Below are 18,705 nucleotides of genomic sequence, written 5' to 3'. Positions count from 1 at the left end.
TTGAAGCTGACCTGTTTGCATTCTGACTGCTTTGTCTGTAAACTCTAAGGGTTGCCTATAGAAATAACATTGCATTTTTTTATTCAGCAATTTCCAGTATTATGTTGGTCTCAGATCAACTCTCCTCTCTTTTAGAATAATAATAATACTCTGCTTTTAAAAGTTTTAAATAAAGGACCACAGAAAGCTTTTTAAATTTACAAACTTATTCATTAAAGAAAATTTTTGTTCTTTTCTAATTAACAGAATTGATTTAAAGCAATTCTTCTTGTCAGAGACACAATTTTATTTTATTTTATTATTATTTTTTTTTTCAGAGACACAATTTTAAATTGCAGGAATCTCACCGAAGTAAAACAAAAAAGAACCATTTTAATAACTACCTGTGATTATAGTGATTAGAAAAATTATTTATGTAATCAGAAAAATGGTGTTTGGTTAGTTAGATTTTGGGCTGCCTCTTCCCCTGCCTTCCATAGGTATAAACATGGTTCACACAAAAACAAATTTGATATTTTATTCTTTATAGGTATTTTGTGGTGTCTGTTGTAATAGGAAATGTAAACTACAATATCTGGAAAAGGAAGCAAGAGTATGTGTAGTCTGCTTTGAGACTATTAGTAAAGGTGAGTATTAACCTGACATATTTTCTTCCAGTAATTGAATATATCATAAAAACAATTGGATTGTGACAAAGATAAACTTCTTTATTTTCTTAAGGCGAGGACCTAGTGTTGACTTATCTGGCTTAGGTGGGACATCCCATGGCTTGGTTTCTCTTCTTTTTGTTCTACTCTCACAATTAATACTACCAGTCTGGAAAGGAAGCATTCAGTTTCTGGAGTGGCAGTTCATTAACTTTTAACAGGTACCAAGTCCCTAAATGCTGCATTTCATCTTCCTATTTGTTTTGTCATCATCATTGCCATCTTTATCATCTTAATCTAAAAATTTACAGAATACTTAACAATAAGTAGAATTCAGTGTTATAAATTAATAGCATAGAGCAAGGTAATAGTTCCCACCTTTTTGGAAATTATACCCTAAGTGGGAATGCAAAATAAGTTAATAATATTTATGATTTTATAGATAAGTTCATAGGACTGTTACAGTATTGACACATTTTGTCTCATATATTTTTTCCCTTCTCAATTTTGGAATTTTGTTTGTATGTATTTCCCATTGTTTTTGGCTCCCTAGCTTAGATACCATTATCAGCAATAATCTTGGTGGTCTTATTTGTGTTCTCACAGAGTGTGTGTGTGTGTGTGTGTGTGTGTATGCATCGTATTGTGGGTTTTTTCCCTCAAAGACACATTTGGCCTTTGGAGTACTTGGCATTTTCAAAGATTTGTTGACAGTTTAATTCCCAGCAAATAGTACTTGGGACTTTGCAATACCAGACCTGTATAGTAGCTCAGGTACTGCTTCCTGTTAGCCAGGAGAATAAATACCTGATAATAATTTGTTTTTCTCTTTTGAATGAAGATAAATTTTTTCAGCAATTCTCCAAAAAGCTCTGATGTGAGTCTATTAGCCTGAGGTAAGCTGCTTTTCTCCCTGCTGTTGACCTCTGCTCTGGAAGATAATAGAGTGTAAACTTTTTATATTTCCATCTTACCAACCTTGTATATGAAGAGATTAGTTTAAGACTTTATAGTTGTTTTGGTTTTTTCCTGTGCTATTCCAGTAGTCTAGAAGCCTGCTGGGGCTATTAGCCAGACAACCTGCTGGAATTCAGAAATATGAGAGCAAATTCCCACATAATTCTCCCTCCCCACTTGAAAATAATTAGCCGTTAAGATTTGAAACATAACTTGAGTTGACAGTTCAGATTTTTGGGTGAGCATTAAAACATTTTAACTGTAAGGGTCCAGGAGAGGAGAAAGTATAGCCATTAAAGAGACTCAGTAGGATATTGAGATCATGCTTTGGTTTATCAAAGAAAATATCTTGAAATGAATTTGGTTATCTAGTTGTCTGTTTTATTTATTGTGTTATGATACCTTATAGTGTGTATTTCCACTTAGGGTTCTATTTAACACTAATTTCTATACCACAAAAAAACAAATAACAGTTATTTTAATATCAACCTTAGGGTGGAAGATGGTAAAAGCGATCATTTAAAATAATGTTATTAAATAAGTTGAGAAAGATGGCTCAAGGTTTGTAAGACAAATTCCATGAAGGATTAAAAGAAAAAGATAGTTTAATTAGAGCTTATGGATAATGAGGAAGTTGTGCTGAGACTGTATAAGTTTCAGGGAATTTTGCATGTGAGTGCCATTAGGTAGATTTGGGGCAAGTTGGACATTACTCAAAACCCAGGGTAAGGTATATGGATTTTTATTTTGTGAGTTGAAGCCATTTCATGACAGTGCTATCATTCAGGAGTACTCAAGGAGGATTATTTTAGCAATGGTGACATTTATAGCAGATTGGTTTGGAGAAATAATGAGGGGAAAGCTACCAGTGCTGTTCCATGTCATTTGGATGAAAAATCATTCAGCAGTATTCAAGCACTATTTTGCATTTTGGAGTTCCAGCTGTGAACAGAATATAGTCCTCTTCTCATGGAGCTTATTTCATGGAGCTTAGGTATGTGGGGAGAAATGGACAGTAAGCAAAGACAATATCAGATGGTGATAATATCCTAAATTAAAGTAGAGTATAAGAGGGATAGATAGTAACAGATTGGTGGCAAGAGTTGTATTTTTTTTTAAAGATTTTATTTATTTATTTGACAGACAGAGACCACAGTAGTTAGAGAGGCAGGCAGAGAGAGAGAGAGAAGGAAGGAGTCTCCCCGCAGAGCAGATAGCCTGCTGCAAGGGCTTGATCTCAGGACTCTGATATCATGACCCAAGCCAAAGCCCGAGGCCTAACCCACTGAGCCACCCAGGTGCCCCAAGAGGTAGTATTTTTTAATGATAGGCAGAGTTAGGCTTTATGATAATATGACATGTGAGCAGAGACCTGAAGTGAGAAAATAAAGCTATGTGAGTTTTTATGGGAAGAACAGTCCAAATAGAACAGCAAGAGCAAAGACTAGGTGAGTGCTTGCTTGACTTGTTGAAGAACCAGAAGGCCTGGATGGCTGGATCATAATGAATAATGGGATAGTAGTGACAGATGAGGTCAGAGAGAGAGCTAAGTGGGAAGGCAGAGGAGATAGGGATATAGACTATGTAGGGTTTTGAGACCCACTGTAACAACTGAAATCTTCACTCCACTTGGGAAGCCATTAAAAGATTTTAAACAGAGGAATGATGTGATAGGGTTTATGTCTTAAAGAAATCACTCTGAACTGTATTGTAAATAAACTGTAGGGGTACAAGGACAAAAATAGAGACAGTCATATTAAATAACGGTTACTTTCTTTAGTAGATAAACGTTTGCCAAATATAATATTGAAGTAATTAATTGGTAGCTTTTACTGAAGTGGAGTGCTGCCAACTGGAGAAAAGACATTATTTTTGCCAAGTACTACTTTTTCTTGCTTAGCCATTGATTTCTTTCTCTTCACAACTTGAAAAATAGATAATTTATCATAATTTACTTTGAAGTTCAAAAGTATTTCAATATTTTAATATTTTTCCCTTTCTAGCTCAAGCATTTGAAAGGATGATGAGTCCAACTGGTTCTAATCTTAAATCTAATCATTCTGATGAATGTGCCACCATCCAGCCTCTTGAGGAGACCCAAACATCCAGTATATCTTCACCTACAACTTTACCGATCTCAGCACTTAAACAACCAAATGTTGAAGGTAACTAGAAGAAAATGATGTGTCTTAGACTAAAGATAATTTTTTTTAAAGATTTTATTTATTTATTTGACAGATAGATCACAAGTAGGCAGAGAGGCAGGCAGAGAGAGAGGAAGCAGGCTCCCTGCTGAGCAGAGAGCCCGATGCAGAGCTCGATCCCAGGACCCTGGAATCAGGACCTGAGCTGAAGGCAGAGGCTTTAACCCAGTGAGCCACCCAGGCACCCCCTAAAGATAATTTTTAAATGGAATTTCTAGTCTGATAAGGTTTAGTGAAGACAGAGAGACCAGACTAGATATCAGAAAAATTTGGCTAACAGATAAATGAAAAAATGTTCATCATCATTAGCCATCAGGGAGATTTAAATCAAAACCACATTAAGATACCACCTTACACCAGTTAGAATGGCCAAAATTAACAAGAGAGGAAACAACAAGTGTTGGAGAGGATGTGGAGAAAGGGGAACCCTCTTACACTGTTGGTGGGAATGCAAGTTGGTACAGCCACTTTGGAAAACAGTGTGGAGATTCCTTAAGAAATTAAAAATAGAGGGGCACCTGGGTGGCTCAGTGGGTTAAGCTGCTGCCTTCGGCTCAGGTCATGATCTCAGGGTCCTGGGATCGAGTCCCGCATCGGGCTTTCTGCTCAGCAGGGAGCCTGCTTCCCTCTATCTCTCTCTCTGCCTGCCTCTCTGTCTACTTGTGATCTCTCTCTGTCAAATAAATAAATAAAATCTTTTAAAAAAAAAAAGAAATTAAAAATAGAGCTTTTATGACTCAACAATTGCACTATTGGGTATTTACCCTGAAGATACAGGTGTCATGAAAAGAAGGGCCATTTGCACCCCAATGTTCATAGCCGCAATGGCCACAATTGCCAAATTTTGGAAAGAGCCAAGATGCCCTTCAACAGACGAGTGGATAAAGAAGATATGGTCCATATATACGATGGAATATTATGCTTCCATCAGAGAGGATGAATAGCCAACTTTTGTATCAACACGGATGGGACTAGAGGAGATTATGCTGAGTGAAATAAGCCAAGCAGAGAGAGTCAGTTATCATATGGTTTCACTTAACTTGTAAAGCATAGGGAATAACGTGGAGGACATTAGGAGAAAGAAAGGAAAAGTGAACTGGTGGAAATTGGGGGGGTAGATGAAGCATGAGAGACTGTAGACTCTGAGAAACAAACTGAGGGTTTTGGAGGGGAGAGGGAAGAGGTATTAGGTGAGCCTGGTGGTGGGTATTAAGGAGCGCACATATTGCATGGAGCACTGGGTGTGGTGCATAAACAATGAATCTTACAACACTGAAAAAAATAAAATTGCATAAAATAAGAATTTGGTACAGGGAACTGGTATGTATGTGTGTTAGAAGGTTAGAAGAGCAACTCAGAGAGTGAGTCAGAGACTACTAACTATTGGAAGCAACCACTGCTCCTAGGGTTGGAGTAATGAAAGGTGGAAGGCAATATTCTAGAACTCAGTTCCGGAGTACTAAGAGGTGTTTGGTTCTCAGACCTGGGATTCAGGGTGTGACTGGTGTTATGATTTCTGGAAGAACACCAAATAGCAAATGCTGGAACCATCAAGGGGCTTCATAGGATTGGTGTTTAGTTGAATGAAGGAGTATTCCAGCCTTGATGTATGGAGTACTGCAAATCACAGGGCGTGCACCTATATCTGGTGGTACCACTGCTGCAAGGATCCTGGCAGGAACTAGAAACAGAATTCTTTCTCTTCCCACCTTCCAGTCTCCCACCAGTGCTCTTGGCAGAACGTGACCAGAGCCAGCCAACAAGGGGGTCTGGGAGTTGTACTTTTCCAGACTTCCATCTGGCATCAAAGAGCACCTTATTAAAGGGTGGGCTTGGGTTTGAGAGACAATAGGTAAATAACTGGCATACCTCCCTTTCTTTAAAAATCTGATTTTAAAATTATATTTTACCACAATAAATATGTTTTCTTTAATCTATTTAAAAATTTTTGGGCTCTCTGTTCTTTTTATATAATCTGTTGTAATTTAGGACCTTGAGTAATGCCTATATACTTTTTTTTAAAGGATTTATTTATTTATTTTAGAGAGCGAGAAAATGAGCAAGTTGGGGGAGGGCCAGAGGGAGACAGAGAATCCTCTCTCTCACTGGTGCCCTGATCTCTCAGGATGCCCCACTGAGTGTGGAGCCCAAAGTGGGTTTAATCTCAGGAGCCCGAGACTGTGATCTGAGCTAAAACCAAGAGTTGGCTGCTTAAGTGACTGAGCCACACAAGCGCCCCAACCAAGCCTGTGTACATTTTAAAATACAAACTATTAGTCTCTAACTTGCCAGAAAATAACTGTAAATGTCAGTTAAAAACAAATTCACATACTTCTGATAATTACTTTGGATTTCATTTTATCTAATGTAGCTGTATTCTGTCATTATAACTTAGATAAGGAGATTCAGTATATATGGTTATATATGTTATATACGCTACAACTCTAAAATGAATAAATATGCTTTAAAAATATTTACGTGTCCTTGGGGCATATGAGTGGCTCAGTCACTTTTAAGCTTCTGCTTTTGGCTCAGGTCATGATCCCGGTGCCCTGGGATCAAGTCCTGCATCAGGCACCTTGCTCAGTGGGGAACCTTCTTCTCCCTCTGCCTGCCGCTCCCCCTGCTCGTGCGCTCTCTCTCTCTCTCTCTCTGACAAATAAGTGAATAAAATCTTAAAAAATAAAACAACCAGGGCACATGGGTGGCTCAGTGGGTTAAGCCTCTGCCTTTGGCTCAGGTCACAGTCTCAGGGTCCTGAGATTGAGCCCCCGCATTCTCTCTGCTCAGTGAAGAGCCTGCTCCCCCTCTCTCTTTGCCTGCCTCTGTACCTACTTGTGATCTCTCTCTGTGTCAAATAAATACATTAAAAAAAAAAAAAAAACCAACAACCAAAAAAATTTTTTTAATTTACATGTTCTTTCATATTGACATCCTAAATTACTAAATTATAAAAGGATTGCAAATATCTGAAAGATACCTTATTTAGTATGTCTACCCATATTGCAAAAATTGTATGTAATTCCAATTTTCTCATTGTTATCTGTATTGTGTTCTGGAAGGCAGATGTTGATCCTTTGATTTTTATATTGTCCTAAAACCATCTGGCAGCTATTTTCATAACCTTCCTCTGTGGATGGATGCTTAGTAACAAAAGAGAACACACACTTATTCTGATACCTACTTACTTCCTCCAAATTTGGGAGGAAAATATTAAAGTTCTGTATCCACATTATAAAAACAAAAAATAACATGTTTCTCTTATTAAATACATTAAAAAGAAATGACCTAATTTAAATAAAGAATTTTAAGAAAATGACCTCTGATGCACAAGTGATCCTATATCTTTTTAAGTCTTTTTATACTTTTTTCTGTTCTTCCCATGTTTTTCTTCGCTTATCTGTCATCTTCCAGTCTACATTTTTTTACCTTGTACCTTCGTCTTTAAATTTTATTCATTCCTAACTCACTATCTAGTAATATGGGCTTTAATCTGCCCCCAGTGTCTTAAGATATAACCTTTCGGATCCATTCTATTTCTGAATATGTGATTCCTAGGGTTACTCTTGCCTTTTGTATAAAAAAAGGAAGACTTCCATTCCAGCTAGATGAATCACAAAAGGCCACTTCTCTAGGCCTTTGCAGCCCTGAGAAGGCAGGTCTTGCCAGTGGATAGCAAAAAGGTTTTGAAAACATTTCCCAATTGATTTAGTATTAAACCATTGCAGTATACCAAATTAAAGTGCTTTACTTTTTAAACTGATTCTAGGATTATGCTCCAAAGAACAGAAGAGAGTATGGTTTGCAGATGGTATACTGCCCAATGGTGAAGTTGCAGATACAACAAAATTATCATCTGGAAATAAAAGATGTTCTGAAGACATGAGCCCTCTCTTACCTGATATGCCCTTGGTAAGGAATCTAAAGAATGACTTGTTAATTTAATAACATTTTATTTTAAATATATTTCGTGTATGATTATTAGAGTACTTGTTTTAATACCTTCCTAAAATGACAAACATATAATGTAGTAGTATATTATAGATTTTACCTTTTTTAATGTCAGTTTAAGGTAATGATTCTCAGACTTACTGATCTGAAGATCTGTTTATGCTCCTAGAAGCATTAAGGGATAAGAGCATAAAGTTATTAAGAACTTCAAAGAGCTATAGATTATGTGGGTCATACCTAGTGATAATTACCATATTAAAATTAAAATTGTGTGGGGGTGCCTAGATTGCTCAGTCAGTTAAGTGTCCAACTCTTCATCTCAGCTCAGGTCTTGATCTCAGGGTCGTGAGTTCAAGCCCTGCATTGGGCTCCATGCATGGAGCCCATTTAAAAAATAAATAAATTTACTTATCTAATTAAATTAAAATTGGAAAAATTAAAAATTAATTTAAAAATTAGTTATATTAATAGAAATAATATTTTTATGAGCCATATTTTAAACCAGAGTTTAGTGAAAGACGTAACACTGTTTTACATTTTTGCAAAATTCTTTGATGTCTGACTTAATAAAAAGATCCTCACATCTGGTTCCACACTCTGTCTATTGTGATATGTTGTTTGGTTAATTATATGAAGAAAATCCTAGGACCCCATTGACTCCCTGAAAGGGTCTTGGGGACCTCAGAGAACCCTGACCCATATTTTAAGAACCCCTGGTATAGGGAAATAGAACTGAGATTTAGTAATTTAATTTAGACTAATATTTGTGGAGTTTTTTAATTTTTTAAGATTTTATTTTTTTATTTGAGAGAAAGAGCAAGTACGAGCAGGGGGATCAGCAGAGGGAGAAGGAGAAGCAGGCTCCCCACTGAACAGGGAACCCATTGGGGACATGGGGTTCAATCCCAGGACCCTGGGATCATGATCTGAGCTGAAGACAGACGCTTTAACCAACTGAGCCACCTAGGTGCCCAGATAATATTTGTTTAATGATTTTAAACATTCACTAAAGTATCTGATAGTGTATTTATGTTTGCAATTACCCAAATGTGATAGGTGTTAAAGATATGTAATACAGAATCCCAGCCCACTAAGAACTTTCATTGTAAAGTAGCAAAATACTCAGAAGCGAGTATTCATACATGAAATAGGAATGTATTTATTCAGTAAGCAGATATTTATTGAGCATCTACTCTGTGCCAGTTGCCTGGTTTATCCTGTGTGTATATATTAGACAAGATAGGTATGTATCCTGCTCTGTTTCACATACCATATAAACCTATGCTGTTTGTCAGGTTTCATGAGCTAGAATTTACAAAATAGCCCTAATTACCATAAGCACCTGTCCTCAATTGATATGTTTTTTTTTTAAAGATTTTTATCTATTTATTTGATAGACAGAGAGAGATCACAAGTAGGCAGAAGGCAGGCAGAGAGAGAGGGGGAAGCAGGCTCCCCACTGAGCAGAGAGCCCGATGTGGGGCTCGATCCCAGGACCCTGAGATCATGACTTGAGCTGAAGGCAGAGGCTTAAACCACTGAGCCACCCAGGCGCCCCCTCAATTGATATTTTAACAAAATGAAAGTTCTAAACAGCCTAATAAATTTTACTTGAGTTCATAAATGCTTTTTATTTAATACTAACTCACGTTTGCCCAGTTTAAAAAGAAAGGGGCTTAACTGAAGGCGGCTTGAAGTGTTTATTTGTGGTTACTGTTGAGGAATACACCTACCACTTTGCTTCCTAACCATTCCCCTTCCTGCCTTCTCCCCACCCCGATCTGTCCCTTGCTACCTATCTCCACTCCAGGCTTTTTGGCTGGTATCTGAAGGAGAGTTGTGTTCAACTAAGTTTGTTTACTGTGTGATACGGTACAGGATACTGAGGTTCTCCTTGCCTCCTCCTCCTAGTCTATAAAATTAAAGTCATTAATATCTACCCAAGTATATGATATGGTAAAGCTAAACCTTACTTTTCTGAATTTAAAGGAGCAAAGTGGTATTGTTTGTTAGCAAATTTGGCTTCTGAAGAGTTTCTGAGCCCATTTTGGTTTTAGTTATTCTTACTAAAAAGGTATCTTTGGCTATAGAGATCAACATTTCATAGTTGAATAGATAACATGAACTGATGGTTTTTTTAAAATTCCATATTTTACAGACAGTAAACACAGTGGATCATGCCCATTCTACTACAGTGGAAAAAGCAAACAATGAGATAGGAGATATTACAAGAAATGAGATAATTCGGAGTCCTATTTCTCAGGTTCCATCTATGGAAAAACTGCCTATAAGCACAGGCACTGAAGGATTACCTACTTCTTGTTCTTTTACACTAAGTGATGATGTTTTTGCAGAAGTTGAGGGACCACCTAGTCCTACTGGTGTCTTAGTTCACAGCCATTTACCTGTTGCTAGTACTTCAGATTATAGGTTACTGTGTGGTATTGACAAGAATGTTTGCAATAAGATTAGTCTTCTCCCTAATGATGAGGACAGTTTGCCGCCTCTTCTGGTTGCATCTGGAGAAAAGGGATCAGGTACGTTAATAGTTATTTAAATTTTAAAAAGAGGGTCTTCTTTCTTTCTTTCTTTTTTCAAAGAATGTACTGGTAAATTTTGTGACATGTGAAATTCATGTTTTTTAAGCTGAGACAGTTTGGTTGAAATATGTACTATAGCTTGGTATCTTTAGTTTACAAAAAGTCTTGTTGTGTGAAACCAAATTCTAAAAAGATCTGAACTTTTAAGTTGAATATGACTCATTTATCTCATTTTGAGTCCCTAATTTAGAATGAGGCAAAAGTTTAGTTTGACAGGGAAACTCATTCACTTTAAACCTGAAAATATTTCCATTTATTAGAGTTTTAACTCCATATCATTTTTTTCTCAGGCTCCCGCTCCATAGCACCTTTTTTTTTTTTTAAATAAAGAAAGGAGCATAGTGCCTAAAGATCGTATTGGATTGGACAGCAAAGCTAGGAATTTTAGTTTCTCATCTGCTACTTAATACATCTATGACCTGAAGCATGTTAATTTCTTTGGGCTTCAGTTTCCTGTGTAAAAGATGAGCACCTATTTGATCTCTATGATCCTTTCCAAGCTGGAGGTTCTCTGACTAGCTCCCACCTCAGAGTAGTTCCCTAGGGATACATCCTTGTCACCCCAGGCATTATGCTGCATCATGCAACTGGAAACGATTGTGTTCTGTGCATGATAATATAGGGGAATGAAGTTGAGGATCTCTGTTCCATCACTGGGAGCCATTTCATGAACGTAGCTATAGTGACAGAAAAACCTTAAGCCCTGTATTTCTCATGCCATACATATTTTCCTGTTATTTTCAAGATCCTTTTGATTCTTGGTCAATGACAGGGCATATGGCAGCAAGCAGTGTGTACAACCTGAGTCTAGACTACTTCAAGAGTTGTAAATTTCAGAATTAATTTATGTATTTATTTTTGTTTTTGTTTTTAAAGATTTTATTTATTTGACAGACAGAGATCACAAGTAGGCAGAGAGACAGGCAGAGAGAGAGAGGAGGAAGCAGGCTCCCCGCTGAGCAGAGCCCAGTGCAGGGCTCGATCCCAGTACCTTGGGATCATGACCTGGGACGAAGGCTGAGGCTTTAACCCACTGAGCCACCCAGGTGCCCCAAATTTCAGAATTTATAATTGCAGTGGCTGGCAGTCTCAAATCCACTTTATAAAAATGTTTGTCTTAAAATTGTACAGGGGCTAAAATTATATAAATATACTATTTAATCAATATATTTGCATATATGTCATATATGTAATTTAATATATCAGGATTTATATGTATTACAATAGTAATATCTTTAAGTAGAAAAGTAAAAATGAGTATATATTAATTGTCTAGGTATTAACTGATTTTTATGAAATGGATTTGCTTTTGTTATTAAGTTTGATCAAGCCATTAGTGGATTTATAATTTTTTTTTATTGCAAGCATATTTAACAGGAAGTCATATTCTAACTAATACGTTACTTTCATGATTTAGTGCCTGTAGTAGAGGAACACCCATCTCATGAGCGGATCATTTTGCTTCTTGAAGGCAAAAGTTCTCATCCTGTTACATTTGTCCTAAATGCTAATCTACTGGTGAATGTCAAGTTAGTATTTTGTAAGTAATGATTGATCTCTCTTTGCCTAATTGGTATGTGGGATTTCTGAAATTAATTAAATTTTGACTGGCAACCATGAAAAGTAATCAGCTTTGGATATTGGTTTGTCAGCCACCTATGAATATATTTTGCAAATTTATATGCAGTGGGACTTGAAACCAACTTAAAGATTTTTAGTACTGTCCTTCATTCATTCATGGGCTCCTAGCTGTACCTGGTGCTCACGATACAACTGATTATATGAAATATAGTTATATGAAATATAACTTTTTGATAAACTGAAACTTAATTAAGCAAGAATCTTGATTTAGTAACAGTAAAGACAGTTTTAAAGAAAGCATTTTTTTTATTAAAAATAAGGAAGTAAATAATCCTCAGTACTCATCAATGAATCTCTCAGCTTTTCATTGTCTGAAACAAACTTGATTCTTATCCACACTACATTTCAGCATCTTAGTACATCTTTTATTTTTATTTTAGTGTTATTTACTAACTGACTCCAAAGATCCTTTCTCTTTTTTACATTAATCTTTTTTTTTTTTTAAAGATTTTGTTTATTTATTTGACAGAGATCACAAGTAGGCAGAGAGGCAGGCAGAGAGAGTGGGGGAAGCAGGCTCCCTGCTGAGCAGAGAGCCCTATGCGGGGCTCTATCCCAGGACCCTGGGATCATGACCTGGGCTGAAGGCAGAGGCTTTAACCCACTGAGCCACCCAGGCGCCCCTTTTTTACATTAATCTTAAAATTCAGTTGTAAAGGTTTTTTTGTGAGGAGAACTTTGGGAAAATAAGGAATTTGAAAAGTTGTGCTTCATGCAAAAGACAACTGTATTAGTTTCTTCAGCTAACAGTAGTTGATATTTATAGTTGTATGCCTTTATCGCTTAAGATTCCTCAGACAAATATTGGTACTTCTCCACCAATGGACTGCATGGCTTGGGACAGGCAGAAATTATGATTCTTTTATTATGTTTGCCAAATGAAGATACTATTCCAAAGGACATCTTCAAATTATTTATCACCATCTATAAGGATGCTCTAAAAGGTATAGTGTTTTATTTTGAACTGTTCAGAATGGGGGGGATGGATTAATTACAGGCATTTATGTTTTTGGCTAGGCTAACTATACTAAAGATTTATTTTGTGAAGAGACTGATTTCTTAAAAGATCTTAGTTATCATTTTCAGTCTCCTTAAATATAGCATTTTATGTGATTAGTGTCTTTATACTGATTTTATTTTTTTTATTTTAGAAATGGAAAGTTAAAAAAATTTTTTTTAATTTTTTTAATGTTAAAAATGGAAATATATTTGCCTTCTTGATTTTTTTTTTTATACGTTCTGTATACTTATCTGTCTAAGATTGAGGGAGATGATGAATTTTCACATGGTCATGCAGTAAAGAGAAAAATTTAAAACCCCCTATGGTTAGAAACATTTTCAAATTTTTGTTCACAATTTCCAACCTCCAGGAATAACTGAACCTTGTGCAAACAAGTTATTCAATAGCTCCTTCTTCAAGTGTGGAAATAAGAAAAAAATCCCACATTGCTGTTATTTAAGAAAGTTTATACTGCAACATTCATACTCAGAATGCCTTTAAAATAACTTAAAGTCTTTTTATTAATGATTTTATTTCCAGGAAAGTACATAGAAAACTTGGACAATATTACTTTTACTGAGAGTTTTCTCAGTAGTAAGGATCATGGAGGATTTCTGTTTATTACACCTACTTTTCAGAAACTTGATGATCTACTATTGCCAAGTAATCCTTTTCTTTGTGGAATTCTTATTCAGAAGCTAGAGATTCCCTGGGCTAAGGTGTTTCCTATGCGCTTAATGTTAAGACTGGGTGCCGAATATAAAGGTAAGTTTTAGAATAATAAATAACATAAGTTCAAATGTAATAAATGTAAAATAAGAATTTCAGGGATATCATTAAAATAAAATTTTTAATGAATTTAAGGGGACTACCTTTGTTTTGATAAACTTTTAAAATTCCAAGACAGCCCTCTTCTACTTCCAAATGAGTCATCTAGACAACCTTGGTATGTCATGAATTTCTAGATGTTCATAATTATATTAACTTACCTTAAAAAAAATTTTTTTTAAATCTCATAACAAAATACAGAAAACATTGAAAGGCTTTCTTAAAAGCGGGGAGTTCATTTTGTTATGTTTCCTATATTTCCTAAATGATTTCCCCTCTGAATTTGAATATATCATAAAGCCAAACATGAAGGATTGTGAAAGAATGGTCCCAATTTATGTATATGTTTATTTCTAAGTCGAAATCATTTTTCATGTTAAAATTTTTGAATTCCCACCCTTTATCCTTGACTTTTTTCAAGAAATTATTTATTTATTGCATATAAAGCATATCAAATGAAGTTTTAGGCATTTGATTCTAATTAAATAGGTATTTCCTTGGAGGAAAATAAAATGGATGGGATTTATAAAATTTATAAATATTTCAAAATGGACAAATTCAGTGAAAGAGATATAAATCTCTTTGGCAAATTTAGTAAACTCTTTGATTTTGTGAGGGATGTCTTTACCATTTAGGATTTTTTTAAAAAAGATTTGTTTATTTATTTTAGAGAGGAGAGGGGAGTGCATGGGAGCCCGGGGAGGGGCAAAGTGAGAGACAGAATCTTAAGCATGCTTGACTCCCCACTGAGCATGGAGCCCAGCTCCAGTCTTGATTTCACAACCCTGACATCATGACCTGAGCTGAAACCAAGAGTTGGATGCTTAACCGACTAAGCTACCCAGGCAGCACACCATTTAGGTTTTAAATACGTGATGCTGTTGTGTAAAAAGTATCAAAATGGAAATGTCATCGCAGGTTTTTTACTGTGTAAACTACAGAGCTTATGAAAGTTTATTTTGCATCAAGTGTTTCATCCATTCAGCCTGATATTTTGTCTCTGCTATAAATACTTGAATGCTATTTTTATGGAAAGTTAAGTCAGTATATAATCTCAAGTCATCACATATTATATCGACATATAATTTATAAGTTTGCCCCGTATTTTAGTCAGTATCAGTTCTAGATACTAAATCTGTTTTTCTCACACACAAAGAAGGAAAACCATGTAGCAACTTGTGGGATTTCTCAAAGGATCACAGGGGTTGGAGCTGCAAATGCTGTTTAGTGATGATGAAGATAAAAATCTCCCGTTATACAGGTTTTTCCCACTGTCCAAAAGTAGAACGTTCCTGTGAAACCTTTTGTAAGCCAAAATGGCATAAAGCAAAGAAACCATTACCATTTCTTTTTTGTTGTTGTTTAAAGATTTATTTATTTATTTATTTATTTGAGGAGGCAAGGGGCAGAGGGAGAGAGGAGCACAGGCTGATTCTGCACTAAGCATGGAGTCAGATGTAGGACTCCATCCCACGACCCATGAAATCATGACCTGAGCTGAAACCAAGAGCCAAAAGCTCAACCAACAGTGTCACCCAGGCACCCCAGACAGTACCATTTCATAAACACAAATACCTATTTCATATTTCTTTCAATTAGTGACAACAGGTTCTAACATGGGTCTTTTGTAAAAGCAAGTGGTATAAAGCAAACTTTGGGATGGGAGGAAGCTTGTACATAGAAATTAATTAGTCTTCACTATTTTTTGAGTTCATTGTGTACTGCTGGATTTTAGATATACTGACATTTTGATGTTACTGGTGCCCATGCCTCTAGACAGGAACTTGCAAATATGATGTATGTATGTATATGTGTTTGTTAGAGATAATGGATGTATGGAAGATTTAATGGCAAAAATTAGAGTCCCAAGATAGAGACTGAAAATAGTGGTCTGAAATTAGTAATTTTCAAATGGGGATTATCTACACTTACATTGAGATATTTGAAATACCATTCACTGTTGGTTTAAATGATTTATGAGGTCCTTTATAACTCTGACAGAATATCTAAGTCATAACCTTTTGAAAATACTGTTTCAAATAAAATTACCTCAATCAAGTTGTAAAGGATGTTATGTTCCCTTATTCATAAAAGATGGAGTAAGAAGGCATCATTTATCTTAATCATATCTTATCATTTTAATGTCTTTTACCACTAATGTCCCATGTTTTATTTCTAGTCTGCAACCTCTGTCTTCTAAATAACATAGTTGTCCTTTTAAAAACTAAAAAATAGAGGCGCCTGGGTGGCTCAGTGAGTTAAAGCCTCTGCCATCGGCTCAGGTCTGATCCCAGGGTCCTGGGATCGAGCCCCTTATTGGGCTCTCTGGTCAACAGGAAGCCTGCTTTTCCCTCTCTCTCTCTCTCTCTCTCTCTCTGCCTGCCTCTCTGCCTACTTGTGACCTTTGTCAAATAAATAAATAAAATCTTTTTAAAAATAAATAAAAACTAAAAAATAGGGGCACCTGGGTGGCTCAGTCATTTAAGTGACTTCAGGTCCAGTCATGATCTCAGGGTTCTGGAATCGAGCCCCATGTCAGGCTCATTGCTTAGTGGGGAGGTGGGGAGTATGCCTGTCCTACTGCTTGTGTGCTCGCTCGCTCGCTCTCTCTCAAATAAATAATCTTCAAAAAACAAAACACTTTAAAAAAATATGTTGGTAGTAACAAAGATGTGAGTCACTCTGACTTAATTTTTTTTCTTTTTTTTTTTTGACAGCGTGATCACAAGTAGGCAGAGAGGCAGGCTGTGGGAGGGGGAAGCAGGCTCCCTCTGAGCAGAGACCCTGCCATGGGGCTCTATCCCATGACCCTGAGACCTGAGCTGAAGGCAGAGGCTAAACCCACTGAGCTACCCAGGTGCCCCCTGACTTAAATTTTTAAAATAGATGTCAGGTATTGTGTTTTCTTAGAATTTTAAGGATATATATTCATATAAAAGATATGAGAGAGGTTTGTTTGCTTAGTGATCTAGGCTGAGAACTGAAGGTTAAAAAGGTTTCTGCTTTTTATCATTACAGAAATTGTCTTACCTTCCTTTTCTTCCAGAAGCCCTGCTGCATTGCCTACCAAATAGCTTTTCCTTTTTGGTGAATAACACTTAGAGTGCCCTAAAGAAAGAGAAAAGTAGTTAGGTGATAGACTTCATGTTCCTTCTATTTCTCTGCACTGACTTCTCTTACTCTCTGTGATCATTTTATCAGGCTGACCCAGGAACTGTAAAAGTTTACTGTTGTCTATACATTTGCACAATTTAACATTAATATACATGCTTTAAAAATCTTGAGTTCTTCATATTTCTCTTTAAATTAAAGAACTTTATAGGGTTCTATCCAGTTACTATAATTTTCCTGTCATCATCCTTTTGTGGAAACAACATGTATAATGAAAAGATGAAATGCTTTGGAATCAGGCAAGCCTAAATTTCAAATCTTTTTCACTGGTTATTAACTTAGTCACCATAAGCAAGTTTATTAATCTCTTATGTCTCTACTTTCCCATTAGTAAAGTAGGAGTAAACATATTTGCCTTACTGAGTTGTTTTAGGGCTTAGATAAGATGTTGTATATAAAGTTCCCAGTTCAGTGTAGCATCTAATAGATGCACACTGTAGGTTAATGTATCTCTCACTATCCCTAAAGAACTGATTGGCTGGTATTTAGCCATAAAGTTTGAGAAATGAGAAGTTAAAGTAATAAATTCAAGACTTTTTTTTTTGTGCGTTATTTTTTTTTTTTTTTGACAGTAACTAGTTTTCCCTTCTTGTGTATAGCATATCCTGCTCCTCTAACGAGTATTAGAGGCCGAAAACCTCTTTTTGGAGAAATAGGACATACTATTATGAACTTACTTGTTGTGAGTAATCAAACTATTAAGTGTCTTTACATTACTATTTTAAAAATTTTGTATAGCATGTTCTACATATTTATATTTTCCGATTTTAATTTGGCATATTTGGTATAATGGAAGTTCATTTATAATATAACTTAATTTATTTAGCATAAATGGGCTCTGTTTTTAATGAATTGCTTTTTGGAACACATCTCCTAATACATGTGTACCTGACTGTAAATGTTTTTTGATTCATTCTGCTGCAGTGCTTTCACTTGTAGGTAATGTGAGATCTACACAGTTGTTGAAGTGTAGCAAAAGTGTTAGTACACTAAGTCAATCATTTTGGGGATTTTGATCAAATTGTGGTCCAGATTTCCTCATTTGTAATAGGAAGAATTGGATTAGATAAGCTCAGGTTCCCTTCCACCTCTTTTTTCTGTAATTGTTTTATCTATAACCATAAAAAAGAATTTTAGTGGACTTAACACATGTTTACTTTGAAGATCTAGTTTGGAAGATCTGTAATTGGAAAGTGAGTTCACCCCCAGATACTACAGAATTCTTCCTGAGAATGATATTCTTTATTACTATTGTGGAGTAGTTAGAAGGATTACTTTGTTTTTTTCAGTTGGCAGTGCTTTCTAGGTGGCATTTTGATAGTTATATATCAGAAGTCTTAAAATGATGGACAGTCTTATAAAAGGATTTAATGAATGGGTAAAATGTTCGTGGATAGTTTAAGATTTATGGAAATATCATTATTTTATATGTAGGACCTTCGAAATTACCAGTATACCTTGCATAATATAGATCAGCTATTGATTCATATGGAAATGGGGAAGAGCTGCATAAAAATACCTCGGAAAAAATACAATGATGTAAGTTTAATTTCTTCATACAGATTTTGAAGATAATTAACATTAGACTTCTTTAAAAGTGTGTTAATTTGTTTTGAATCAGACTGTCTAATAAATAATGGCAAAAAAATACTATTTTTGAAATTTTAGATTTATTTCCTAATGGATTTGTTCTATCCTGTTCTTTA

The 18,705-nt window shown here is 35.7% G+C and overlaps 1 protein-coding gene across 3 annotated transcripts in view; it reads left to right on the top strand.

The window, feature by feature from the left end:
* Positions 1-18,705, top strand: part of ZFYVE16 (zinc finger FYVE-type containing 16) — a 49,769-nt gene that overhangs the window by 16,765 nt on the left and 14,299 nt on the right. For all 3 annotated transcript variants that reach the window (XM_044266288.1, XM_044266278.1, XM_044266285.1), the window contains 9 exons: positions 530-626; positions 3,608-3,769; positions 7,578-7,720; positions 9,918-10,296; positions 11,777-11,899; positions 12,789-12,944; positions 13,541-13,765; positions 17,599-17,681; positions 18,434-18,538. In XM_044266288.1, the coding sequence (XP_044122223.1) occupies positions 530-626; positions 3,608-3,769; positions 7,578-7,720; positions 9,918-10,296; positions 11,777-11,899; positions 12,789-12,944; positions 13,541-13,765; positions 17,599-17,681; positions 18,434-18,538 (1,473 nt within the window). The remainder of the gene's footprint in view (positions 1-529; positions 627-3,607; positions 3,770-7,577; positions 7,721-9,917; positions 10,297-11,776; positions 11,900-12,788; positions 12,945-13,540; positions 13,766-17,598; positions 17,682-18,433; positions 18,539-18,705) is intronic.

This window comes from Neovison vison, chromosome 1 (assembly GCF_020171115.1).
Source record: "Neovison vison isolate M4711 chromosome 1, ASM_NN_V1, whole genome shotgun sequence".
Taxonomy (NCBI): Eukaryota; Metazoa; Chordata; class Mammalia; order Carnivora; family Mustelidae; genus Neogale; species Neogale vison.
This window is presented reverse-complemented; position numbering and strand designations above follow the sequence as displayed.